General features: G+C 44.3%; 1 protein-coding gene across 3 annotated transcripts in view; it reads left to right on the top strand.

The window, feature by feature from the left end:
- Positions 1 to 27,394, top strand: part of LOC135913204 (uncharacterized) — a 215,514-nt gene that overhangs the window by 74,478 nt on the left and 113,642 nt on the right. The window contains exons 4-5 of one of the 3 annotated variants that reach the window (XM_070533434.1): positions 11,948 to 12,116; positions 19,135 to 19,289. In XM_070533434.1, coding sequence (XP_070389535.1) covers positions 11,948 to 12,116; positions 19,135 to 19,289 — 324 coding nt within the window. Of the gene's footprint in view, positions 1 to 11,947; positions 12,128 to 19,134; positions 19,290 to 27,394 lie in introns of all 3 variants that reach the window. The other 2 variants (XM_070533435.1, XM_070533436.1) reach the window with 2 other exon arrangements.

Raw genomic sequence — 27,394 nt, 5'->3', positions numbered from 1 at the left:
TAGATTTTTTGGTTACTTAAACGTAAATTTAAGTATCTTATTGCGAGGTTTCGTGGATACATGCAGTGAACTTTGTTTCCAGAGACACTTTTTTGCTTTTTAACAATATTTATCTTGGCATTTGTGTATTCCATTGTACTTCGAATTTCTAATGCATATTTTGCAGAACTGCTGCTTTTTATAATGGTGATTTCTGTTGCGACTACGATTTCGGTGCAATTACAATACGCAACCGCTGACAGCTGCTCCTGCGCAGTGCACTGTCACGAAGGACAGCGTCACTGAGGTTTTTCCCTGGCCGTCGCATATGTGCAAAAATGTAAAGTATAGGCCTTCGAATGACAAAGTATCGTTAACATATTTGTCCTCAACTTGTTCATTTCACGGTCTTTACAATTATCATATCAGCGGCATGCACTGCTTTGCTGGTTTCGCACTGATATAGTTCTAAAGTTCGTGTGATATTTTATTTCTTATTAAACAGACAAACAACATGGAAGCATTGATATCAGTTATTTTCGGCACAATTTTTAGGACATAAGAATATATTCTTTTACGAAAAAATACATATTTTACTTGTCTTGACAGTGGGTAGCGTTCAAGAAATTGTTTCCAGCATTTTTGGCAATTGCAATGCAGTTATTAGTCATTTATTTGATCGCTCGACAAATTCTGTGAGGAGGCCAAGCACCAACGTGAGCCCCCCCGCCCCTCGAACGAAATTTCTGGCTACGCTACCGATATATATTTGTGACTTGATAAAGTGAGGATAAAAATGACTTTATATTATAAGTACTTCAGGGGTTCCAATATCCAAGCATTGTGTAATGAAAGTAGCATATCTCTTACACGAATCTGCCTAAACATCATACAGTGGAAAGAGAACAAGCAGGAAGCTTCCTTGTTCGGTAAGTAATAGATAAAGTGCATAGAGAAAGCGAGCCGTTATACAACGCTTTACAGTCCCTAAACCACCACTGGAAGTTCAAAACATAGTTGCGTGCATCCACTCGACATTCCTGGTCAAGTCATCACACGTCATGACGTGGACAGCGTCATGCACGCTTCGTCACCAGGGTAGAAAGTGCCGATGAGTCCGTATAGGATGGACCTTACTCCCAATCTACCAGCTAGCACTCCTTTGCTGTGCAACCTTGTGCCCACTCGAGATTAGCGTCTTGCGTGATTGTCGCTTTCACCATGCGTAGCGTGTCTTTGCGCTTCGCATGCCACAGCGTGTCGCCGAAAAGCGTCCTCTTAGATGAAGGTTCGTACTTTTATCAAGCAGACAAAGGACGCCAACCTGACATTCGGCACTTACGTAGGGTCCGCATGCCTTCTAGATGAGTAAATGACGAGGACGAAGGATCACTCCTGGGGGGCGAAGGCGAGAAAGTAAACGTTCTCTCGCCTTTGACGTTAGAGTATAGTTTAGGGGCCTCTTAAAAACGACGCATCTACTAGGCCCCCCATCACAAACATTCCTCAAACACCCAAAACAAAAGCACGTGCACCCGTAGGAAAAACTGAGCGTTCCTCCCTTTCCTAAAAGCTACCACGTTGTTCACGTAAATTCAGGAAGATTATTTCGTATTGCTTTGGCACGCGGCAAAGCAGGTTCGTTAAATAAATTATAAATTTTTATTTCTGACAACAATACACGACGTTCACGCCATAAATCATTTGCATGACAGCGCCTCTGCCAAGCTACTGAAGCAGTCGTGCCACCGCTGGGATGCTAAAATTGAGATAGTTGTGAACCTGGTGGCAATTTCGTAGCGGTATAACAAATGGCAAAGACATTGTATACATATATTATACTGTTATGTTTTATCTGCACATACAGGCTGATCATTTCTACGTTTTAATGACAAAAAACAAACAGTTGTGACGGATAGCTTAATTTCATTTCTTGAGCTTGCATATTGCACAATACTACTACTGCTACTACTACTACTACTACTACTAATGATAATAATAATAATAATAATAATAATAATAATAATAATAATAATAATAATAATAATAATAGTACGAGTGTATTTCGGTCGATGACATAGAAACCGAGGAAGGGAGCCAGAAGGTGGTACACCACGTGACTAAGCCCTTCGTCTCTTGCAGCCTAAAGAAAAAAAATAAGACTCGGCAGTTGACGGCAGCGTGTCCTTCAGCTGCGTTAACAAAAACGGCTGTGCGTGCTAAAGTCATACTTGCCATTTTATGATATTAAGAAATAGAGAAAATGTACACTTATCAATGCACAAGTACAATGTCACAACAAGCATATTGTCAAAGTAAGTCAGTCCAGTACACCAAAGAGAAAGTATGCATAATAGAAATACAAGGAAAGGCCAACAATTTAAAGGTGCGCTAACGCACCTAGAATAATCAAGCACGATCGCTGCAGTAAAAAGCTATAGACAAAGTAGAATGACTACTGCAGAATATTTAAGGAATATTGAAAGTAGTATTCTAAGCATGCCAGAAAAAAACATAACTTGAGTTCACAGTAACAATCAAAAATCTATACATATATGGAGGAGGTCATGTATGCATTTAATAAATTTATGGGGAATGTATCTTTCCAATGCAATTTCGAGACTATCTGAGTGGAGAGTTTATACCAGAGGTATTTTGAATGTAAGCTTTTGGATGCCGTAATTATTCCGGAGACTGGTATATAGTAGGTGTACATACATTTGTAAGTGGTAGGTAGCTAAACATTTCCAATAAAATTGTCTTTCATCTCTATTAAATAATGGCACAATATAAAGGGCTTCTTTCTTTTGATATGCCTGATTAACAATAAGCAACCGGTACCTTTTGAATACAAAGCTGGCATACTTACTGCCAGGTAAGTTTTGTATTTTCCGGACGACGCGTTTCTGATGGTCGAAAATGATAAGCAGATTAGTAGCGCATGAGGTCCCCGAAAATTTTATTCTATCAGGAACTATCTTCCTGATATGGGAATATCAGTTTTCTTTCCCCTGACTTGTTTATACATCTACGTTGATGCTCCCCAGTCTCAATCCACAGTCCTGCAAAACAAGGAAAAGCCCGAAGGTAATTCTGCATCCTGATGGGGGCGGAATGCAAAAACACTCGTGTAGTGTGTGTTTGTTGCCCGTTAAGTTATCGCAGGAGATCAGTGTTAAACAGAGACCCCGACTGCGCCTGGCTTCATAAAGAGATCGTTGTTTTGGGGCATAAAAGTGGGGATGGGGGCCATTGTTTATATAACTTAGTTTAGCTCATATTATTTTCCCCAACTTCTATTTTTCTTGGGAACCATTTATTTAGCGTTCTTGGAAAGCTACAATCACATAGCAGCCATTTATTCTTGAAAAGCTTGTCTGCAACCAGGTTCTAACTATCTTAAGGGGTCAGACGTGTGTCTTATCCTTTCCTTCCTCCTTGAATCTTAGGCGCATTTACCCGCCTGGAATGCTGACCAAACTCGGCTAAATAGCTGTCTTCACCCACTTGGGAAGCTATTCGAGCAGTTTCGTTTAATGACGATTAACAGAGTTGTGGTTAAAAGTGAGCCTTTGTTCCTTATAGTTAGGTTTATTTTTTTGCTAGTAACTACAGGGCGTGGTGGCACATTATACTGAAATAAATATTTTTGCTTGAAATATAGGTGCACCAGTTTTACCATTCCATATTCGATGCTTACTATTCGTATTCGATTGGTATTTTAAAAAAGCTGATATTCTCCCGCGCCTAGTATTTTTTGAAAGAATTGGCGTTGATACTATTACATGGTGGAATGTCCCTCCTTCGCAGAAACTGCCCAGTCTACTTCCAGGCGGCAGTGCGTCTGAGCATTCGTTCTCATGCCATGCATCTGCTCTGCCTTGCTCACGGCATGCATTCGGCGCATCATGTGTGTGTGTGTGTGCGTGTGCGTTCGTGCGTATCCTTCAGTGTATGTCACATGTACTGCGAATATACACTGCGAACAATGCGCTGCATTCTGGTGCGAGCTATTGTGCGCTGCATACCAACCAGGTACAGTACAGAAACGACACATTCCAAAGCCACCGTCTAAAACCCTTACAGGTGATTACAGCTGATTAACGTCCAATGGATATTCCATCAACGCCATATATACGAATGCTGCATCTAAATTTTTCCTGGATGTTTGAAGGTAAAATGTACGTCTTCAAGCCTCGCTTAGATGTGCATACAAATTTTAACAAATTTAGGAATATGCAAACTTTAACATCGGGTGCGAGTTCGAAATTAAAAGGTTAGTGAGAGTGAGGAAGCAGTAAAAATGGACGCAGCATGAAATCAGTGGGCATAAAAGTTGGCATAGCACAAGCCAAGATGTATGCACTGCAAGATAAGCAGAGTAATATCGTCAGAAATTTCGAATATATAGTAAAAACAGCTGAACAATTCTACACTGACCTGTGCGAAAGCAAGAGCAGCCACGATACCTCCATTCGAAGGAGTAATTAACAGGTTACGGAGGCTTCCTCCATAACCAGCGATGAAGTTAGAAGAGCCTTGCAAGGCATGAAACCAGGTAAAGCGGCAAGAGAAGATAGACTACTAGTCGATTTATTCAAAGATGGAGGAGACATGATGCTTCAGAAAACTGACGGCCCTATATACGAAATGTCTCATGAATTCATGAGTCCCAAAGTGGAAGAATGCCAACATTATACTAATTCCCAGAAAGGAAGACGTTACAGCATTGAAAACCTATAAGCCCATTAGCTTACTTCCAAAATATTCAAGATAATTTCGACTAGAATACACGCAACACTTCAGTGAACCAAGAGAACAGGCGGGCTTCAAGAAGAGATACCTGTACAATCGACCATATTCATATCATCCACCCGGTAATCGAGAAATATGCAGAGTGCAATGAGCCTCTCTATATGGCATTGATAGGTAGCAAAAGGCATTTGATTCTGTAGGTAAAGCAGCAGTCACAGAACCATTACGTGAACAAGGAGCACAGGGTGCCAACGTAAATATCTTGGAAGATATCTGCAGAGATTCCGCAGCTACCTTAATTTTCCTCAAGAAAAGGAGAAAACACAAATAAAAAGGGGGTAAGTCAAGGAGACACAATCTCTCCAATGCTATTCACGGCTTGATTGGACGAAATATTCAAGCTATTAAACTGGGAATGCTCAGGAGTAAGGATCAACGGCGAATATCTCAGCGACCTTCGGTTTGCAGGTAAAACTGACCTTTACAGCAACACTCGCGGCAAATAACAGTGAATGATTGAGGAACTTAACAGAGAAAGCGGGGTTGGAGATTAGTACGCAGAAGACAAAGGTATTGTTCAATAGCTTGGCAAGGGAAGAAGAGGTCAAGATCGGCATTCAGCCCCTAGAGTCTGTGAAGGTACAGGTTTGCCTAGGTATGTTACTCACAGGGGACCCAGATCATGAGAAGGAAATTTACAGAAGAATAAAAATTTGTTGGAGCGCATACAGCAGACATTGTCAGATTCTGACTGGACGCTTACCATTATCACTAAAAAGAAAGATGTACAATCAGTGCATTCTACCAGTGCTAACATATCGGGCAGAAACTTTGAGACTGATAAAGATGCTCGATATCATGTTAAGGACCGCGCAAAGAGCGATGGAAGGAAGAGTGTTAGGCGTAACGTTCAGAGACAGGCAGAGAGTGGTGTGGATAAGAGAGAAACCGAGAACAGCCAAAGTTCTAATTGAAACTACGAGAAAAAAAATGGGGCTGGACAGGTCATGCAATGCACAGGTTAAATAACCGGTCGACCATTAGGGTTACAGAATGGGTGCCAAAAGAAGGGAAGCGCAGTCGAGGACGGCAGAAGACTAGATGGGGTGATGAAATTAAGAAACTCGCAGGCGCTAGTTGGAATCGGTTGGCGCAGTACAGAGATAATTGGAGGTCGAAGGGAGAGGCCTTGGTCCTGCAGTGGACATGAAATACGTTGTTGATCATCGACATCCGCAATTCTGAAAGCCACGTCTGGAGGATGTCCTGTTGGACACCTTTCTTTCTTATTCTTTTTTTTTATGCGACGGTTCCACCGACATGAATAGTTGTAGTTTATCTCCATGGTATAATATAAAATAAACCTAGGAAATGGTTGGTTTGATAAGAAAAAATCTCTTTCACGGAAGCCTGACTGGCCCCGTCACCTCAAAACTAGAAAAAGAAACACAGGCAGCAGAAAGCAACTGTGCACAAGCAAACGCACATGTGGCCTACTTATCTAAAAGAATAAATAAAACTCTGAAAATAATAGTACAAGAACGAACTAAAACACTGTAATTTGAATAAATAACAGTTTTACGTAACACGAAACCAATAACCATAACTCTTTAAATAGCACAGTCAGCAGATAATCCTAATAACGCAGTTTTATCTTATAATACTGGGGTTACTGCGCTAAGACACACGGACAACTTAAGAAGAAAAGGATAGGATGCACGCAGGACAGGGCTGCGCGCATCCTATCCTTTTCTTCTTCTGTTGCCCGTGTTTCTTAGCGCAGTAATCCCAGTATTGCAAGATGAACGTCCGCCAACTAGCCTAACTTGCCGCTCTAACGCAGTTTTAGAAAGAACGCGTAAGCTGTCAGTTGTTAATCTACACTTGTTAAGTGCATAACCTTAGGTATAGTGCAAATATACATTCAAGACGACCGACGAGTCGAGGACCTGCGCCCCCACTGGTGCTATACCTCAAGTTACGCAGAAGCAGCTAGCCCAGAAATCTGTTATTTTTTTTTGTACATTTGGAAGACAGAAACAAAGAGTTTGAAGTCAGTAGTTATACCAAGGATTTGGCGTGTACTAGTTTTCAGTATGTCGAGTAAGGCGACAGGCGGGATTAGGTTGCCAATCAACTAAAATAAGTATGAATCTACTGCCGTTGCTTATATGTGATCTCAAAGCCGACAAAAGCAATTATTCTTACCTGTTGTCGACCCTCAAGGCTCTGTACTCCTTAAACAATTTTCAAGTGTACGCGATGTAGGGGACACCTGCAATAGATCTTAGAAGATGTTCTTGCAGTGTAACCAGAGTATTTAATGTTGCCTTAGAGCCTGTAAACAAAGCCAGATGCGAATAAGTTAAATGAGATGTAAAAGGGGCATTATACAATAGTAAGTTTTGCTTTACAGATACTGTATGCTGACACCTACGCAATATCCCTGTAACTCTCCAAAGTGTGTGACGTATTTGTTCAGTATGGTAATCCCATAAGATGTTTTCGTAAAAAACAAGAACGGGAGTTTTATTGGTCGGAGAGTTATTGGTTAACTTATGAGACATTTCATATTATTTTGATTTGGCTTGGGTAGTACAGCCTAGGCTTCAGAGTAGGTTGTGCCAAGGAAATTTACAACAGTCCATACATATACTTTATTCCGGCCCTCCTTAGTATGTACAACTAGGTTGTCAGCCATTTACTAAAAGAATAGACTGGTATCATGCGTATAAGTGACATAATCTGCGGAGCTGTCGAATCTGACGATATGGTTAATCACAATAATTAATAAGATGGGACCAACTATAGCACCTAGTGGTGCGCCAATCTTAACATTCGTGGGTGAAGACAACTCTCGATTTATTGGTAGACACTGCTGCCCCTTATATAAATAACTTTATTATATTTAGAACAGCACTGCCAATGCCGGGACAATATAGCTTTTCAAATACGGTGTCACGAATAATTCTGTCGAATGCCTTGGAGAAATCCAACATTCATAAGGCAAGCGTTTGTTTTTTGTTCGACTTTTGGTATAGCGAAGCACTTTGCGTTTAAAGACCTGAATGAAAGTCGTATTGTGAAGATATAATGACGTTGTGTTATTCAAAAAACTTGGACAGTGTGGTCAACACTATTTTTTCGAACTCGGAACATAATGCAAATTAAAGATTTGTCTATAATAGCCGCAGTTCCTTTTCTCTCCGCGTTTATATGTCAGCGTTACTTCGTGTTTTTCATTCCCTGAGGAAACACACACACGTACCGAGTACGTACGTACAGCACGTACATATATACGTTCTGTTTCTGAGGAAACACATATACGTAATAAACGCGAGCAGGCCTAAATGAATATTATAACTTCGAAGGTCAAAGCGTCTACGTCTTCACTTCCACTCTTCCTTCTTTTATTCTTCAGTGCACTACATCTGCAGGCTTGGAGTGACGCCTGACACCGATGAAAGATGCCGAGAGCGAGTGGGGCTATGCTAATCCAGGTACAACCTAATTAGGAAGGCCCACTAAGCCTCCCTGGTGCAGTATTCGACCACAACCTCCCCATGATCTCCTCAATTAACCAATGGCCCTCAGTCCCCAGCAGCTGTAGAGCACTGACCAAGGCGGCGGTCAGACTTGCAACGTAGCAGAGGGTGCTGTGAATCTCTGAGTCCGGACAGGCCGCCAGCGGAAACTGACCCTGTCCGCCTTTAACCGCCGAACTCTGTCGACTGAGGCTAGCTTAGCAAGACTCTTTGAGGAACTATTAGACATTGTTTGGGATATCACCGGCCTTAGTGAGATTAGAAAAACTGGTGAGGCTTATACGTACTTATACAAATCGGTGAGGCTTAAGTATATTGATCAAAAGTTAGTGAGGGCCAGGAATCACCTCAGTTTGAAAACAGAAAGAATAAAATTGGTCAAGAAAAACAGGTAAACTTAGAGGCAGTAAGGGTAAAAGCAGACAAATTTAGGCTGGTACTTGCACACAAATATCTAGCCTTAGAACAGAGAGATGATGATGATGACATAGAAGTACTGAATGAAACCGTAACGAGGCTGGCTTCAGAGGTAGCAATTGATGCCGGAGGCAAGGCACCAAGGCAACCAGTAGGCAAGCTCTCCAAAGTAACAAACGACGTAATAAAGAAACGACAAAGAATGAAAGTGACCAACTCAAGAGATAAGATAGAATTCGCGCAACTGTCAAAACTGCTCAGCAAAGCGAAAATCAGTGATGTTAGAAATTATAAAGGGAGAAAGACTGAAGAAGCCATTTAAAATGAACGCAGCCTGAAATCAGTGACAAGGAAACTTGGCACAGGACAAACCAAGATGTATGCACTGAAAGATAAGCAGGGTAATATCCTCAGAAATCTCTAAGGTATCATAAAAGCAGTGGAATAATTCCTACTGACCTTTACACTACCCAGAGGACTCAGGAGCACTCTATTCGAATCAATAATGAGCAGTATACAAGAACTCCTCCTATAACTAGAGATGAGGTCAGAATGGCTTTGCAAGGCATGAAGGGGGGAAAAGCGACAGGAGAGGATGGCATAACAGTCCATTTAATCCAACATGGAGCAGACGTAATGCTTGGAAAACTGGCGGCTCTCTATGCGAAGTGCCTATCGACTGAAAGGGTCCCAGAAAAATGGGAGAATGCAAACATTATACTAATCCGCAAAAAGGGCGACATTAAAGAACTGAAAAATAATAGGCCCATTAGCTTACTGCCAGTATTAAATAAAATATTACCAAAATAATCTCCAATAGAATAAGGGCAACATTGGATTTTAGTCAGCCAAGGGAGCAGGCTGGCTTCAGAAAAGGTAACTCTACAACGGATCACATCCATGCCATTAAGCAGGGTATTGAGAAATCCGAAGAGTACAATAATTCCCTCTATATGGCTTTCATGGATTACTAAAAAGCATTTGATTCATTAGAGATACCAGCAGTCATAAAGGCATTGCGTAATCAAGGAGTACAGACCGCTTACGTAAATACCGGGGCAAATACCTACAGTGATTCCACAGCCACCTTAATTCTACACAAGTAGGGAGATACCTATAAAGAAAGGGGTCAGACAAGGAGACACAATCTCTCTAATGCTATTCACTGCTTGCTTGTAAGAAGTATTTATTTATTTATTTATTTATTTAAGATACTTTCAGGGCCCGAAGGCATTACAGAAAGGAGTGGGTGAACATAACAAAACATTTGTGCAATATACAAAGACAGATTCAATGTGGCGTTTCATGAATGCTGGTTTTGAAGGCGTCGGTATCCAGGATGGCTGCAACGGTGGCGGGAAGGTGGTTCCAATCTTTGCTTGTGCTAGGGATGAATGCACTACTGCAAAGTTTAGTACGTGAAGACGGCACACCAACTTTGAAACTATGGTCAGAGCGAGATGAGATGTATGAGCTATGTATGTATGGATGAGATGTATTCAAGCTATTAAACTGAGAAGGTTTAGAAGTAAGGATCGACGGAGAATACCTCAGCAACCTTCGGTTTACCGATGACATTGTTCTATTCAGCAACACTGCGGACGAGTTACAACAAATGATTGAGGACCTTAACAGGGAGAGTGTAAGAGTGGCGCTGAAGATTAATAAGACAAAGACAATGATAAATAAACTGGTAAGGGAACAACAGTTCAAGTTCGCAAGTCAGCCTCTAGAGTTTGTGGAGGAGTACGTTTACCTAGGTCAACTAATCACAGGGAACCCTGACCATGAAAAGGTGATTCACAGAAGAATAAAAATGGGTTGGATGGCATACGGCTGACAGCTGCTCACTGGGAGCTTACGGTTATCATTGAAAAGGAAAGCATACAATCAGTGCATTTTAGCGGTGCTGACATAGGGCGCAGAGATTTGGAGACTGACGAGGAAGCTTGAGAACAAGTTAAGGACGGCGCAAGGAGCGATGGAAAGAAGAATGCTAGCCATAACTTTAGAATACAGAAAGAGAGCGATTTGGATCAGACAGCAAACGGGCATAGACGATATTATAATAGACATTAAGATAAAACAATGGCCCTGGGCAGGTCATGTAACACGCAGATTAGATAACTGTTGGGCCATTAGGGTGACATAATGGGTACCAGAAGAAGGGAAGCGCAGTAAAGGACTGTAGAAAACTATAGATGGTGCGACGAAATTAGGAAATTTGCAGGTGCTAGTTGGAATAGGTTGGCGCAGGACTGGGGTAATGGGCGATCGCAGGGACATAAATAGGCTGAGGATGATTATGATGAAACTCTCAAACACATAATTGAGCTCTTATCCATCTGTACGATTAGGAAATTGTGAAGATCTTTCAATGCGCGAGGTGAGAACCTGAATGATTTGTGACTGTGAGCGTTGTCGACTAATGATGTGATCTACTCATTGAACCTGTATAGAACTGTGCCCTGGCGTGTTTTATTGTTTATTAAAGCTTCGCCAATGTGATCACTTTTTAGTAGATAAAATAGAATTACCTTTATTTAATACATATCTAGCATCAATGACACTATCAAACATCATAGAGGCCGACACGAAAGAACGGCTGGGTAACTTGTGCATCAGCATGCCAGCTATTGCCCTGAAAAAAATGAAATCAAGTATCTGGCTGTGATTCAATATGGGTTCATGAGATGTGTGACGTCGTACGAATCTTTTATTACTTTTTGATGGTGTATAAAGTACACAGTTCCGGTGGTTTTGCATATAAATCCTAGTTGAAGTCAGCCCCTGTGTTGTTCTTTCTTCTGTTTTCGTCTTTTGCGCGGTTAAACATGTCAAAGGAATCTTTGCATCACATTCCATTTATATTTTGCCTTCGCGCAATACAGGATGTGCAATGTCAATGTCTTTATAAATGGCATCATGTCATAAGCTAATTTTAACGTTCACGACGGTCTTCAGATGATCTTGGACCTCGTTATTTATACATTTAATGTACTGATTAACCTCAGTAATTGATTTCCTAGTTTTCCTCAGGTCTTTCGGCAGTCTATTGCTTCTTGTATGGCTATTTTCTATCTCCTGAGTGGTATTGTCATTGGTATTTGTAGGCATTTCTATTGCACGTGGTCCGGAATATCCCACAAATGTCCGTCAAATGCATGTGGTTCAATGGAAACGCATTTCTTCAAAAACAGCGAAAGAAGGAACAACGCTCTCGGAGCATTTACGGCCTCGCGTCACCGCAGGCGGACCGCAGCGCCGGTTCCGCCCCGAGCGGCACGAGCGGTGCGACGACGACCTGGACTGCCGCGTGTCTCCCAGCCAGGTGTGCGTGAAGCGAGCGCGCGAGCCGTTCGGCCGCTGCCAGTGCCCCTTCTACCGGCCCGTGGAGATCACCGTCGACGCCGTCGTGCGGTGCGTCACCGGTGAGCGTGTGGCCCGCAAGCAGAAACGAAATCGTCGCCGCATCGGTCGCTGATAGAAGCGCTTGTTTACTGAAAGTGTCAAGTGTCAACTACCTATTGTAGTACTCTATTTGGATAGGAAACTATCAATAACCCGTCGCATGGCTTAACGGTCATGGTGTTGCGCTGCTAAGTACGAGGTCACGGAATCAAAACCCGGCCGTGGCGGTCGCATCTCAGTGGGGGCTAAATGCAAATCGCCCGTGTCCCGTGCATGCATTCGGGGCACGATCCCTTGGTGGTAAAAATTAATCCGGAGTCCCCTGCTATACGGCGTGCCTCATAATCATATCGTGGTTTGGGTGCGCAAAACCCAGCAATTCTTTCATTCCAACTGTCAGTAATACAATTAACAGTATTGCGATAGTTCGCTGTATCCTCCCCTCGCGCAATACTTCTTTGGGAGCCTGTGAGGTAGCTGAATAAATAGATAAATAAATATTTGCAGTGCTACCGATAGTTCTGCAATCTTTTAATAGTTCTATTACAAAAACATTTCGCGATAACTGATTATCAGTAAAAGACAGTTCACGCCATTGGGACGAGAGAAACGTCGGCGAATGCATGTTGCAGTATTCACCTGCTGTACGTTGCGTAATCTCATATTACCAAAAGTGCATTCTCAATAGTACAAGATATCGATAGCGCGCTATTGATGATACTGTTAATATATTTGGAATTATCAACAGTTAGACCATGACGACCACCAATAGTACAATCGATAGGTCTGGAGCACTATGACTACTACTCATCCACTGTACGGCTTACTGAGTGACGTTAAAAGAAACGCAGTGCGAAAAGCTATACTCACATGTGAAAACTGGCTATACTTGCACTATTTTCGATGTAATTTATATGCTTGAATCTCTTTCTGCAAGAAACAATCTATCCGTGAAACGGGACGATCAATGAACGTCCGGTTAAACGGACATCACGTCGACGCAGCTATCATCATCATCATCATCATTAGCCTGGTTCGCCCACTGCAGGGCAAAGGCCTCTCCCAAACTTCTCCAACTACCCCGGTCACGTACTAATTGTGGCCATGTTGTCCTTCCAAACTTCCTAATCTCATCTGCCCACCTAACTTTCTGTCGCCCCCTGCTACGCGTCCCTTCCCTTGGAATCCAGTCCGTAGCCCTTAAAGACCATCGCTTATCTTCCCTTCTCATTATATGTCCTGCAAATGCCCATTTCTTTTTCTTGATTTCAATTAAGATGTCATTAACTCGAGTTTGTTCCCGCATCCAATCTGCTCGTTTCTTATCCCTTAACGTTACACACATCATTCTTCTTTTCATAGCTCGTTGCGTCGTCCTAAATTTAAGTAGAACCCTTTTCGTAAGCCTCCAGGTTTCTACCCCGTACGTGAGTACTGGTAAGACACAGCTGTTATGCGCTTTTCTCTTGAGGGATAATGGCAACCTGCTGTTCATGATCTCAGAATGCCTGCCAAAGGCACCTGCCCATTCTTATTCTTGTGATTATTTCACCCTCATGATCCGGATCAGCAGTCACTACCTGTCCTAAGTAGATGTATTCCCTTACCACTTCTAGTGCTTCGCTACCTATCGTAAACTGCTGTTCCCTTCCGAGTCTGTTAAACATTAGTTTTCTGCAGATTAATTTTTAGCCCCACCCTTCTGCTTTACCTCTCTAGGTCAGTGAGCATGCATTGCAGTTGGTCCCCTGAGTTACTAAGCAAGGCAATATCATCAGCGAAGTGCAGGTTACTAAGGTATTCTCCATTTACTCTTATCCCCAATTCTTCCCAATCCAGGTCTCTGAATACCTCCAGTAAACACGCTGTGAATAGCATTGGAGAGATCGTATCTCCCTGCCTAACGCCTTTCTTTATTGGGATTTTGTTGCTTTCTTTATGAAGGACTACAGTACCTGTGGAGCCGCTATAGATATATTTCAGAATTTTTACATACGGCTCGTCTACACCCTGATTCCGCAATGCCTCCATGACTGCTGAGGTTCCTGACACAGCTAAACAACTTCCCAAAGCCATGACCGAGCATTTCAACCAACCAGGTTATACGCTTGATGAACGTATAACACTCACACTCACATTTCCGTTCTGCGCGAGGCAGAAAATATAGAGAATCGTGCCTGATCCATAAGTTCAAGACATTGCAACTATTGAGCATAAACGTTTAAAGAGAGCTATAGAAGCGCCTGGCTATGCTAAATTTCAAACTGTACGCAGTACCACTTAGTTATTTTTCATTGGGTTGCTTAGTTCATTTGTTGTCGTTTTTTTTTGTAATGGATAGTGATTAATGTTCTGTACTCCCTTTTCTTTCGCTCATTCCTTTGGTAAATTATTTCTATATTTATTCTTTCTTTTTTCTTCACGAGCACTATTTTCTCCTGCTACTTTTATTGTCTCTTTCAGAGGGACGATAGCTTACTGATCTCCAGCGGAGCAGATAATTCCCCCCCCCCCCTTATCGAGGCTCCTTCTATGAGAAGACCAACCTAGAGTGAGTGACACGTCAACTGGCTGAAACTCGACGCTACCTCACATTTCTCCACTGACGTTCAGCAGCACACCTTTCTTTTCAATTCTATAGCCCCGCCGTTAATACACGCTCGATCTTTGCCTCGCCCATCCGCCTTACGGTCTCTCCCCTTTAGGAGAACCGCACCTATACACCCTGTCTCGATGTCGCATTCAACAAAGGCTATTCCGCTTGTCGAAACGTTGGCTCGTGCTTTCAATTTGTTCTCGTTTCGCAGGTAGTCTTAGATATCCCTCGAAACTCAAGACGGTAACCGTGCTTTTACTAATTATTTATTGGGGATTAACGTCCCGAAGCAATGCTGCAGCTATGGGAGTTGCCGTAGTGGAGGAACCCGTCAGATTAATCTCGAGCACATGAGGTTCTTTATTCTCGCCTTGAACTGCGCCCCCATTGTAAAGCGGTCGCAAGGGCCGGGGGTCGAACGCGGGACTTAGTGCTCAGCATCATAATGCCAACCCCTTAACCACCGTCTTCAGCTCATCAGACATTAACCACAATTTAGTAAATTGCTCACTTAAATTTAATTACGGGGTTCCGCGTGCCAAAACCGCGATAATAATATGAGACGCGCGATAGTGTGGGCCTCCGGATTAGTTTACATGACCACGTGCTTTCTTTTTTTTTTAAGTTGCACCCAATGCACAGTACACGGGTGTTTTTGCATTTCGCCGCCGTCGAAATGCTGCCGCAGTGGCCGCAATTTCATCCCGCATTCTCGCACTTAGAAGTGCAATGCCGAAGCCACCACGGCGGGTAAGCTGGATGGAGTGACCAATGACTGCTTCTGGCCTTTGCTACTTTTAAAGCTCGCGCTTCGTTGGTGGCGCAGGAAGCTTTCTGCTTCTCCGCTAACAAGTTGATGTAGCCGAAGCTGTGCGGCATCTACGCCGGATGAGCATTCCTCTTTATGTACTATTGTGACGGAATCGTCAGAAACAGGCAACGCCGTCGTGAAGGCTTTGCGTTCGCTTGAGCGTACGCTGCGTGAAAATGTCACCAGGAGATCCCGAAGCTATATAGAATGCTTCATATTCCCTAAGAAAGTCCATTCCAAAGATTAGTTGCCTGGAGCATTCTCAAAACACGGCGAAAGATTTGAGGCAGATAAAACCACGGAAGTGCTCCCGAACACTGCACCTCCCAAACGGCGTCACTAGAAGGCCACCCCCAGTACAATAGTGTCGTCACCTTCAAAGCGTAGCCAATTGAGTGGAGCCAATTGGCTAGGTCAATTGGCTCCGGTCAATTCAATGTTCGGCTTTCAACCGATGGAAAATAGTTTGGCCGGATTGCCTCATCCGCTTCCGTAAAACAAAGCCACTGCAGTAAGGTGGTAGTGAAGGCACAAACTTCATCATCCATACTGTCGTCCTCCGGCACGGCGCACCTGCAGGCTTTATTGAGGCACAGACTTCACTGCCCATGTGCTAGAACAAGTCATGGCACTCAGTGACGCCGTTTCTCGCCGCGCGATTTCTTACCGTGACGAAACGAACGGCTTAACGCAAAGGATCAGCAAGACTATCACTGATAAGCATTAAATGTAGGCTCAAATCGATCACAAGAACTGAGTGAGACAGCGTTCCCCTTTCCGTAGTCATCATGTATAGCACCGCTGTTGCCACCGTAACACCACCGAGACATCGCGACAATTTCGGAAGCCAAGCTCCCACCTGAAACCTTTGCAACCGCCAGAGCATTCTGAACAATTTGTCCTACGTGCTGAAGAAGCTCATCAACTCTCTCGATTCCTACTTCGCCGTCAGATGTGCTACAACGCTCATCATTACAGCCAGCGTCATAGCGATGCCACCGACAGTCGCGGCAACAAAGTCTGAATGCGGAACCCTATCCGACAAGCCGTCAGGTAGGATAAACTGCTTGCTCCTTAATATGCGCTTTACTGGGTTATTCAAAGGCCTAACGACGAGAAGTACCGAGTGCTGTAAGAAAGCCCCTCACGATGGCCGCTTCCTGCACCGCAACCACATGTCGTCTATGTAGCCTGGATGAAAGCATATTACTCAACCTGACGACCGTCACTTGCCGTCACAGCTACTTAAGCTTCGAGGTAATGCTTTCATGGGGGGGGGGAGGCAATAACACGTATAGGTTAGTGCAGTGTACGGGCAATTTAGTGCATTTCCTGCGGGTTGGACAACGAGTGTGCGCTTCACAATTTGTTGCACTCCATAGACCCTTCAAGAGGAAATAATGGCGCAGAGGAAGGAAGTTTTGCTCAGTCGAAGCTGCTCTGCTATCTTCCCGGTTGTTCCCGGTTGCCGCTGCTCATTTACGTACATTATTCTTCATTTGCATGCGGCTTATTGACAGTTTATCCCAAAAAAATAAACAGCGTGAGCACGAAATATCGTCAATCATTGAGGGACCAGGAAGTAGCATCCGTAGTACGAATAAAGAAAACGACAATTCGCGTACAGGAGCTCGTGCCGGTCGTAACTGTGCATGGACTTATATCTAAGTGCGCATAAAAAAACCCAGTGTGTAGTCAATACGGAGCTTTTTTTATGTGGTGTCTTTCGGATCTTGCGCACCATGAATATATCGTATAGGCTCGTGTAACGGCTGCACTTTTTTTAAACAATTTTGGTGAAGTGTAGCCGCCTACATGGGACCGAGCCATTTCGTATACTGCGGCGCAGCCTTGATTTGTGCACACACCGGATACCCGGATGTACCATTGCATTAGCATGTACCCGGACCTGCCATGTCGGCTACTTGGCCTACCGTGGGCCAGACATGCGGAAGCTCACTTGCTGTATTCAATAAAACTCGCCCGTGCTGCTGATGGCAGGTGGGTGGGTGGTTGGGGGGGTTTGTTGGATTTCTCATTAGGAGCACAATTTCCAACCTGCGCTTAACTAATTCTCTTCTTCCTCATACTCAGTTTTTTTCTTCTAAACTTCTGCAGGCTTGCCTCCGATTTTTTCTTTCAATAATTGGCTTTTCTATAAATTTTATTTGGGATGGCGTTGGCTTCCCCTATTCGTTTATTTTGATTGGTTTACGCCTGCCATACCTACCTGGTGGTGCGGGCTTCCCCACTTTATTTTTCTTTTTTCTCTTTTATGTGGATGCACAAAGCTAGTAACGCAGCGAGCAAACGTTCGCGGATTCGCGCGCATGACCTGCGGTTCCCGAACGCGACTGCTTTTTCGTTGAATCATTTTCAAAAATTTTGGCTGCCAAGTTCGGGCGGCGGTCCTTACGCTAGTCTATACGGTAATAATGAACGAGAGGAAAGTGAACGGAGGGGTCATACTTTTGTTGGCGATAACAGATATTCGAGAACCTAGGCTGAATTATTTGCAGTTTTATTTAAAGTGTAGAAACGTAACCTAAACGGAAATAAAGTGCACGGACAAATTTCACCGACTTTTAAGAAACTCCCTAATGCGAAAATTTGAGCGCAGCCTTATGCGTGTTTTCGTTTCGCAATATATTGGCTCGCGTGGACTATATCTCTAGTGCGGCACGTTGCACATAGAGCGAAGTCTGCCGCGACTGGCTCGTTAATCGGGAGCTCGCCAGAGGCAGCGCATGGGTAACGCGTGGGCGCGATTCGCAGCAGCCGCCGCAGACTGACCGCCGCTCATGCAGCACTTTGTTTTCAGTCCAGTCTCTCTTCACTAAGACGAAACATAAAGTTGATTCATTCATCCATATGTGACGTCCGCTCACGCAGAGCTTTGTTTCCATATATGGTATCGGTGGACGCGCCCGCGACTTGCCATCGGTGAACCGCGCGCTACTGTGGCGCCATGCCGTAGCGGTCTTACGCCGCAGAGCCCGTCTTTAGCGGCGCTAAGCTTTTCTTCTCACGCTTTCCCCATGCCCTCCTCCTCCGCTTTCTGCCTCAAAGTACTGCTGCAACCTCCTCCTCCGCTTTTCTCCTCGCGCTCTCTTCGCTATCGCCATCGTCCGTCCTCCGCCTTCGCTCTTTCATCCTTCGCTGCGCTCGTTCGCTCGGTTACGCCGACGCTCGAGGCAGGGACAGGCGCCTGAGGACTTGGCTCTAAAACAATTTGCCGCCGATATATCCAAACACACCACTTCCGCGTTGCGCGCAAATTGCACTACCGGTTGTGTTGTGGCGGAAGACTGTTACCACGTGCACTTTCTTCGCTTTTGAAGAATGTGTGTACAAGGTCAAACTTTGTTGCAGTTACCTAGCGCGATTCATGGCAGTCATTTACGTTTCATGTGATGCGATCAACGGACAACAAATCACTGAATCCACTGAAATATAGCGTTATTCGCCAAAATGTCACCTCTGGGGTTGCACAATCTGCTTTCCTGTATGTCTGTTTCAAGTTTGCGTTGTGCCTGCGTGCGTGCGAGTGCTCTTTAGTTCCGCTTTGTCCATCTTCCTTATTATTTACCTAGGGTTACATATCGATATCATCCGCACAGCGTGACGCCATGTCTGCATGCAGCCAAGGACTTGTTCGACGAGTGCCGTGCCACGGAGGAGTGCACCGCGGCGAACCCGTACCTGCGCTGCGTCAACCACCTCTGCGTGTGCGCCTCGCCGCACGTGCTCCACGACAGGGACCAGTGCCGGCCCGGTAGGTCTCTGCACGTGGCGATCATTCTGCGTAGGCGGGACACGAGACCCCGGTAGATTATCGGCTCCTCGTTCACTAATCGTATGTGCCTCAAGGCTCGTTTTGGTTCGACTTGGCTGGGCAAACGATTTTAGGCCAATTAAAGAAAACGCTTTTAGCAGTCGGTAATGCCGGAATTCGATTTCCGTTTCAGGATTTATTTTCCTGAGTGCCCACAGTACGGCGAATAGCGCATAGGCATCGTAAGGTACCTTTCATCCAGATGGTTATCAAGTCTGTTTTAGTAATATCGCTCGAGTACTCGAATTCCGTATGAAGTAACACTTCACACAGGCCGCGATCACACGCATGATTTTGTTGCGCCAATGCCAACTAGCTCTTTCAGAGGACTGCCGCGGCGTCACGTCACATGGCAGGAATGAGACCACGTGTGTGCGCGCTAGTCTACTATTGGCCGCGGACTTGCCACCGTCTTTCCCACGCATCGCGAGCGGGGGCATGCCAGTTTCTTCCAATCATTCCTGGTGAAACCTACCGCTTTGAGGCACTGGGTTCATCTGCCCGGTCTTCGCGACTGGCCTGCATTCGCCAGGTCCTTTCCTCCTGACAAATATCCCTAAGATGGCGCTGTGTGACGTTGTACCGCCTTGGGGATGGACCTTGGTCGTAACAGAAAGGTTCTACGCTTCTTTGTAGAACAAGAACTGTCGTCATGCCGCCAACGTCTGCTATCTTCTTCGCCGTCGTTTCCTTACTTCTGTCGTAACGCAAAGCTTTGCACCGCGCTCACGATTGCTTGCTTCGTTCCAACACATTGGTTGATTCGATAGCTCGCTTAAGGAGCTCATACGACGTTCGATAGCACACGCAAAATGTTTCGCATAACTGCAAATTGTTTCGTATAATATTGATTTGCAAAGTGAGCGGGATCTACATACATATTTTTTGTGTTGTAATACCATGGCCGACGACGATAGCACAGGTGGACGCTTGTTAAGCGTGATCTTTTTAACTGCAGTGCTGATACACGTGCTTCATCTACCACCGTGCGCTGCGCGAGCGCAGCTGCCACCACTAGAGCTCAATTTACGCTCTGCTCTTTCTGCGCGCAGAGATGGTCGGTCATGCGCGTGGAGTGTCTTGGGTGGCGCAATCGTCGGGCGCGAGGTAGACAATGTATCTCTGCGCCGCCGGGCGGTAGGCAAGTCACGCACAGTCTCCATGGCAGAATACACCGCCTGAGCTAACACGCGCGCAGCGACTTTTAGCCAGCCCAGGCTAGCCGTTGCCAAGACAGCGGACCGGCGCGACGCTGGCAAGGCTCGGCACAGTGCTTGAGTAGTGAGTGGTAAACTTAAGTTCGTGGAAGCCAGAGGAAAAGACGGTCGCACTGGTAGACGCTCATTTCGGAATTCTGCGGCGGTGCTGTGCCAAGGCGTCACCGCCAATTATAATATAGGGTCACCATCATAAGGAACCACGGAAAGAATTGAAGCTCTCTTGGGAGCCTGGGAAATACAGAGACGCCAGTCATCGTCAGCAGATTAGCAGACCCCGTTGAGCAATCCTCGATGCTTGTCACACGTAATGCGCGTACCGTAATCCTTTTAACGTCCAAACATAACATGCCAAGGTCGCCAACCTAGCATACATAAAGCGGCTCTCGATTCAAACTGCCCTTATAAGAATGTCATCTTGAGTTTCTGCATTTGCACCTTTTTATTTCCGCGCCAATGACGAACTCTTGGAGCTGACCTGCCTGGCAGTAACCCTCTTAGGAAAGTACTTGGCCTCTTTCATGTGGTCTGCAATGTATGTGCGTTAAGAAGTCACTTTAGGAATTCTCAACTCTGTCAAATGAGTTGTCAATTTCACCTAAGATTGTTTAGATTTGCTAGAGGGACGCTGTTGAGATGAGTAATTGAAACAGGAACGCGTTGGATAGCTCACGTTAAGGAGAAATATCTTGGTTTTCTCCTGAGCAAGCATGATCGCATTTCTGCGGGGCTTAATTTTCGCAATTGCATTACGTGACCTAGTTGTGAAGTAAATGTTAATTACTGCAGCCTTTATAAATAGGTGCCTGCATATTCCAACAGGTCCCACAAGTACTACTTGCCTCTTCAGCTAATCCACCTGGACAGCCATGGAAACATTTTTAAAGAATATTTGTTCATTATAGCGAGAAATAGCAGTGAAATAGCTTAGAAGCTGCAGTGCACAAAGCTGCTAAATACTAGAACGCTGTCACGTGTAAATGCACCGCAGTATGGTGGCACAACACCGCTTCGCTCCGCAGTGCGAAAAACGGTCGTAATGTAAACGAACAGATAACCAGCCATTTGTAAAAGAAAGGCGGCACTTCACCCTGCTTTTTAAAAGGACAGGAGAATTGAGATACCGCGCAATCACTCCACAACGAACGCCTCTGTAGCGAAATGATCTTATAACGAAGGATTCGTTACATGCGCCGGATGAATTCTCATCTTTCATATCTCTTGTGAACTTCTCTAAAACGACGAGCGCTACAACAAATTTGCCTGTATACAACAAAGTAATTTAGGCGGCCCCGGCGGCTGATTCGCTGCATTACAACAAATTTGCGCGCACAGATAAAATTGCTGCCCTCTGCACGTGATCGCCCCTGAGCTGCGCTCTGCACTAACGGCACCACTTGTAGCGACCCAGCTGAGGAGCGTGACCGTCCCGCTTCAGCGCCCCACGAATCGCTTACGCTGCAGCCTGCTTGTAGCACAGCAGCGGGCTCGCGAACACGGCGCAGTTGGGGCCCCACATTGTTTTTTTTTTCTCGTTTTCGTTTTTATTCGGACATTTCAAGAAATGCCCACGAAGAGAGGCAAAAGGAGACAATCTGTCTCCTGACTAGGCCTATTCTTCGTGCTGCACTTCGGACGGGTACAGCAAAGTAGAACAGAAAAACAAATAATGCACTATGTACAAAGATTAGGTATATCATCATCAACAAAACAAATATTCAAGCGCACAAAATATCAGTGACACACAATGCACGCCTCAGATATAAAACGATGTGTGTCTAAAATATGACAAATTTACATAAAAGCAAGCAATTAGCAAAATACAACGAAACATTCACAAATGTGACAATATGAATTCGCACTTAATTTGATACATATATAGTATGAGCAAAGCTTTGTAGTTTCCGTTCGTGTACATGCAGGTAGTTAAGTTTTTAACACGTGGTTAATTTTTTTAATGAATTGCAGTATATTAGTGGTTTCTTTTGCGTATTCTGATTTCTTGATATTTATTACACAGTGAAATAATTTGATTATTTATTGGCTGTATTCCACAGTTGGCGCGACGTATTGGCCCGATAAGTGCTACAACACGCAGATGTGACATATTTCTATTCAAGAAAGTATGAGTAAACGTTCGGAATCTTGTTTTATTTTGCGAAATATTATCGCTGCTAGTAGATAGAAATCCAAAAATGACATCACATTATGCGCGCGAAATATTGACACATAATTTTCGGTTGTGTAATTTATTAGACCTAGAGCACGCATTTGCAGGGAAGACAGTTTCTCGGTGTCCGTTTTGTTACAGGTTCTCCAGACCAAAAGGCAATACAAAAGTTGGGAATGAATAATGTAAAAGTACATCTGTCTCTTAACCCCACCCTGAACAACATGATCTAAGCGCCGAATTAGGCCGATAGACCTTAATATTTTAACTCAAACGTTATTTACATGGTCAGACCAGCTCAGATCATTTCGGAAACATACCCCAAGAAACTGGCGCGAGTGCGTCTGTGTGATGCTTTCATTTTTGCACAGAAACATTGTAATCTATTGGCTTATTTTTCGACCAAAAGAGCATAAATTTGCTTCTGTTTACGCTGAATTCTAACTGATTGGCTATAAGCCGTGTTTTTAGGTCGCGTAACCAGCGGTTTGATTTTTGCTCAATGTCTTGTAAATTTAAACTAGAAAAAAATACATTTGCATCGTCTGCATACATGACAAGGTGAGGGGTGAGATGAATATTTACTATGTCGTTTAAGTATAGAAGAAAGAGGAATGGGCCGAGGATTTACCCTAGCGGTACACCATACTTGATAATATGCAAGTCAGATTTATTATCACCAATCCTTGTGTACTGTTTCCTGTTGCTAAGGTAACTTTTCATTGGAGCAAACGCAGTTCCACGTATGCCATACATTTCGAGTTTCCTAATGAAAATATCATGCTTTACAGAATCAAACGCTTTGCGTAAATCAAGATATCCCCGTAGTGTAAAATTTTTCTTCAGTGTTATTCAGTCTGTGATTCCTATAGTGCAGTAGTGCTGTCTGCGAATATCTACGTGACTGGAATCCGTGTTTTCGTTCACAAATGACGTCATTTTTTAAGTAAAGTTGTGTAGTCTCTAACATATTAAGCATTCAGCAACATCAGAAAAAATAGGCAGTAAGGATATTGGATGACAATTATTTAATTCATTGTTATTTCCTCCTTCGAAAGTTACGGTTACAGGGGCTTTCTTCATGTCATCTGGTAAAATACCTGTGAGAAAAATCTGATTCCAAATGTGAGTAAATGATTTCGTAACCAAACCAATAACCGTCTTAATAGGAGCAGCAGTAATATCACCATGGCCTGGAGAACTTTTGTTTTTCAGTGACCCTATAACAGATGCCACTTCAGTAACAGGAATTCAGTAACAGGAGCTAAAAAGACAGAGTTAGGAAGTGAACTGCGAATATATGACTCGGAAAGTTTGAAGCCGACCGGAAACTAGAATATGTAAGTTAATCTTATCTGCAAGTGACTTGCCACTGTAGTGAGTATCAGTTATATGTAATTCCACGGGGATGGTAGCTTTCATCCGACCTATGAAATTGTTAACTGAATCCCAAAGTAATCTCGGGTTATCCATCATTTTATCAAACTTGTCGACATAAAAATCTGTTATTGCCTTCTTTAGGTATTTATTCAGTTGTTTCTCAATGTCTTATATTCTGAAAAGTGTCCTGGTTCGTTGGTGCACGAGAAATGCGCAAACAATTCATATTTCATTTTTATTCGCTTGAGAAGCGCTGCTGTAATCCATCCATTTTTTGCTTCATGATTTTTACTATTACATATGGAAACGCAATGTTGTAATCGCAAACAATTCTTTTATAAGGAATTTGTATGCCTTCGAGGGGTAAGTTTCCCGGCATATGTCAGCCCAGTTCCAGTCAAACATTAACGAATGAAAGTAGTAAACGTTTCTATCGTTGATATCTCTTCGCAAATAGTTTGGTGGCTCGTGTAGTTTAGGCATTTTAAATATTACTAATAATGGTAAGTGATCACCATCACCAGACGAAAATACTGTAGTCGAAACAGTTTCAGGCAACAAATTTGTGAAAGAGACATCTCTAAGCGTTTCTGACGTCCGAGTTATTCTAGTAGGAGTATTATAACATTTTCACAACCATACAAAAGCATTATTTCTCACACCTTTAACTCAGAGGGGATATTTTTAGAAATATCAAAGTTTAGGTCAACAAACGCAACTGTAAACCATTTGTTAGAAGTCGCACATTGAAGAAGACTTTTAAATATTCAAGAAAAGCATCACTGTTGCCATCAGGTGGTCGCTATGCAAGTATTATTTCGATGTTACGGTGGATCATAGTAACTACTTCATAATCACTGCATACCGTGCAGCTATCAGGCCAAGATTCATAAGCAACGCTCTTTTTAATATACAGCGACACACCACCGCCACGTTTTCCACTCCGAAAGACATATACAATGTTGTATCCTCCAAGGTTATGTACTTCAGTTTTAGAAGTGAACCAAGTTTCAGTGACACCCATAATATCAAAACGTAAGCGTAAATGTGCTAATACACATTCGATTTCCGCGCACTTATTCCTCATACTCTGCACGTTGAGGTTATACAAGGGAAACTCGTGTTAAGAAAGGAAATTAGCGCTTTTTGGTATTTAATAAAAGATTCGGCGTGGTAATAAAGGTATCATTTAAGAAAATAAAGAATAAAAACATCAGTTAGGAAAGCTTTCACACGATCTTGTTTAAGTATTGTCCTGATAAAATTCTGATCGCATGTGCTCCTGGTTCTATCTGAAAAAGATCCTTCCATCGGACGACCAGACAAATTTGAACTTAGTTCACTGGCCTTGGTCAGCTGTTAAATCGCTGACTTTTCAAGCAAAGGTGGCGCTGCAGGATTCGTCATGAGATGCAGGAGCTGTCACGGAATGCCTGGATGGCAGCCGCTTTTCTGTAGATTCTGCGCAAAAGGTCGAGGATAGTCAGGCAATGTGCATAGAACCGTCTGCCGCCACTGCGGCCAGAAGTGTACTTGATTCCCACGTAGCGTCCAGTTTATATCAGGATCAGCGGTTGAATCGCTGACTTTTCAAGCAAAGGTGGCGCTGCAGGATTCGTCACGAGATGCAGGAGTTGTCACGGGATGCCTGGATGGCAGCCGCTTTTCTGTAGATTCTGCGCAAAAGGTCGAGGATAGTCAGGCAATTTGCATACAACCGTCTGCCGCCACTGCGGCCAGAAGTGTACTTGATTCCCACGTAGCGTCCAGTTTATATCAGGATCAGCGGTTGAATCGCTGACTTTTCAAGCAAAGGTGGCGCTGCAGGATTCGTCACGAGATGCAGGAGTGGTCACGGGATGCCTGGATGGCAGCCGCTTTTCTGTAGATTCTGCGCAAAAGGTCGAGGATAGTCAGGCAATGTGCATAGAACCGTCTGCCGCCACTGCGGCCAGAAGTGTACTTGATTCCCACGTAGCGTCCAGTTTATATCAGGATCAGCGGTTGAATCGCTGACTTTTCAAGCAAAGGTGGCGCTGCAGGATTCGTCACGAGATGCAGCAGTTGTCACGGGATGCCTGGATGGCAGCCGCTTTTCTGTAGATTCTGCGCAAAAGGTCGAGGATAGTCAGGCAATGTGCATAGAACCGTCTGCCGCCACTGCGGCCAGAAGTGTACTTGATTCCCACGTAGCGTCCAGTTTATATCAGGATCAGCGGTTGAATCGCTGACTTTTCAAGCAAAGGTGGCGCTGCAGGATTCGTCACGAGATGCAGGAGCTGTCACGGAATGCCTGGATGGCAGCCGCTTTTCTGTAGATTCTGCGCAAAAGGTCGAGGATAGTCAGGCAATGTGCATAGAACCGTCTGCCGCCACTGCGGCCAGAAGTGTACTTGATTCCCACGTAGCGTCCAGTTTATATCAGGATCAGCGGTTGAATCGCTGACTTTTCAAGCAAAGGTGGCGCTGCAGGATTCGTCACGAGATGCAGGAGTTGTCACGGGATGCCTGGATGGCAGCCCCTTTTCTGTAGATTCTGCGCAAAAGGTCGAGGATAGTCAGGCAATGTGCATAGAACCGTCTGCCGCCACTGCGGCCAGAAGTGTTCTTGATTCCCACGTAGCGTCAAGTTTATATCAGGATCAGCGGTTGAATCGCTGACTTTTCAAGCAAAGGTGGCGCTGCAGGATTCGTCACGAGATGCAGGAGTTGTCACGGAATGCCTGGATGGCAGCCGCTTTTCAGTAGATTCTGCGCAAAAGGTCGAGGATAGTCAGGCAATGTGCATAGAACCGTCTGCCGCCACTGCGGCCAGAAGTGTACTTGATTCCCACGTAACACCCACTTTATATCAGGATCAGCGGTTAAATCCCTGACTTTTCAAGCAAAAGTAGCGCTGCAGGATTCGTCACGAGATGCAGGAGTTGTCACGGGATGCCTGGATGGCAGCCGCTTTTCTGTAGATTCTGCGCAAAAGGTCGAGGATAGTCAGGCAATGTGCATAGAACCGTCTGCCGCCACTGCGGCCAGAAGTGTGCTAGATTCCCACGTAGCGCCCAGTTTATATCAGGATCAGCGGTTAAATCGCTGACTTTTCAAGCAAAGGTGGCGCTGCAGGATTCGTCACGAAATGCAGGAGTTGTCACGGGATGCCTGGATGGCAGCCGCTTTTCTGTAGCTTCTGCGCAAAAGGTCGAGGATAGTAAGGCAATATGCATACAACCGTCTGCCACCACTGCTGCCGGAAGTGCACTTGATTCCCACGTAACGCCCAGTTT

The sequence above is a fragment of the Dermacentor albipictus genome, chromosome 2 (genome assembly GCF_038994185.2).
Source record: "Dermacentor albipictus isolate Rhodes 1998 colony chromosome 2, USDA_Dalb.pri_finalv2, whole genome shotgun sequence".
NCBI classification, from domain to species: domain Eukaryota; kingdom Metazoa; phylum Arthropoda; class Arachnida; order Ixodida; family Ixodidae; genus Dermacentor; species Dermacentor albipictus.
Note: the sequence above shows the minus strand (reverse complement) of the source record. Positions and strands in the feature narration are given on the sequence as shown.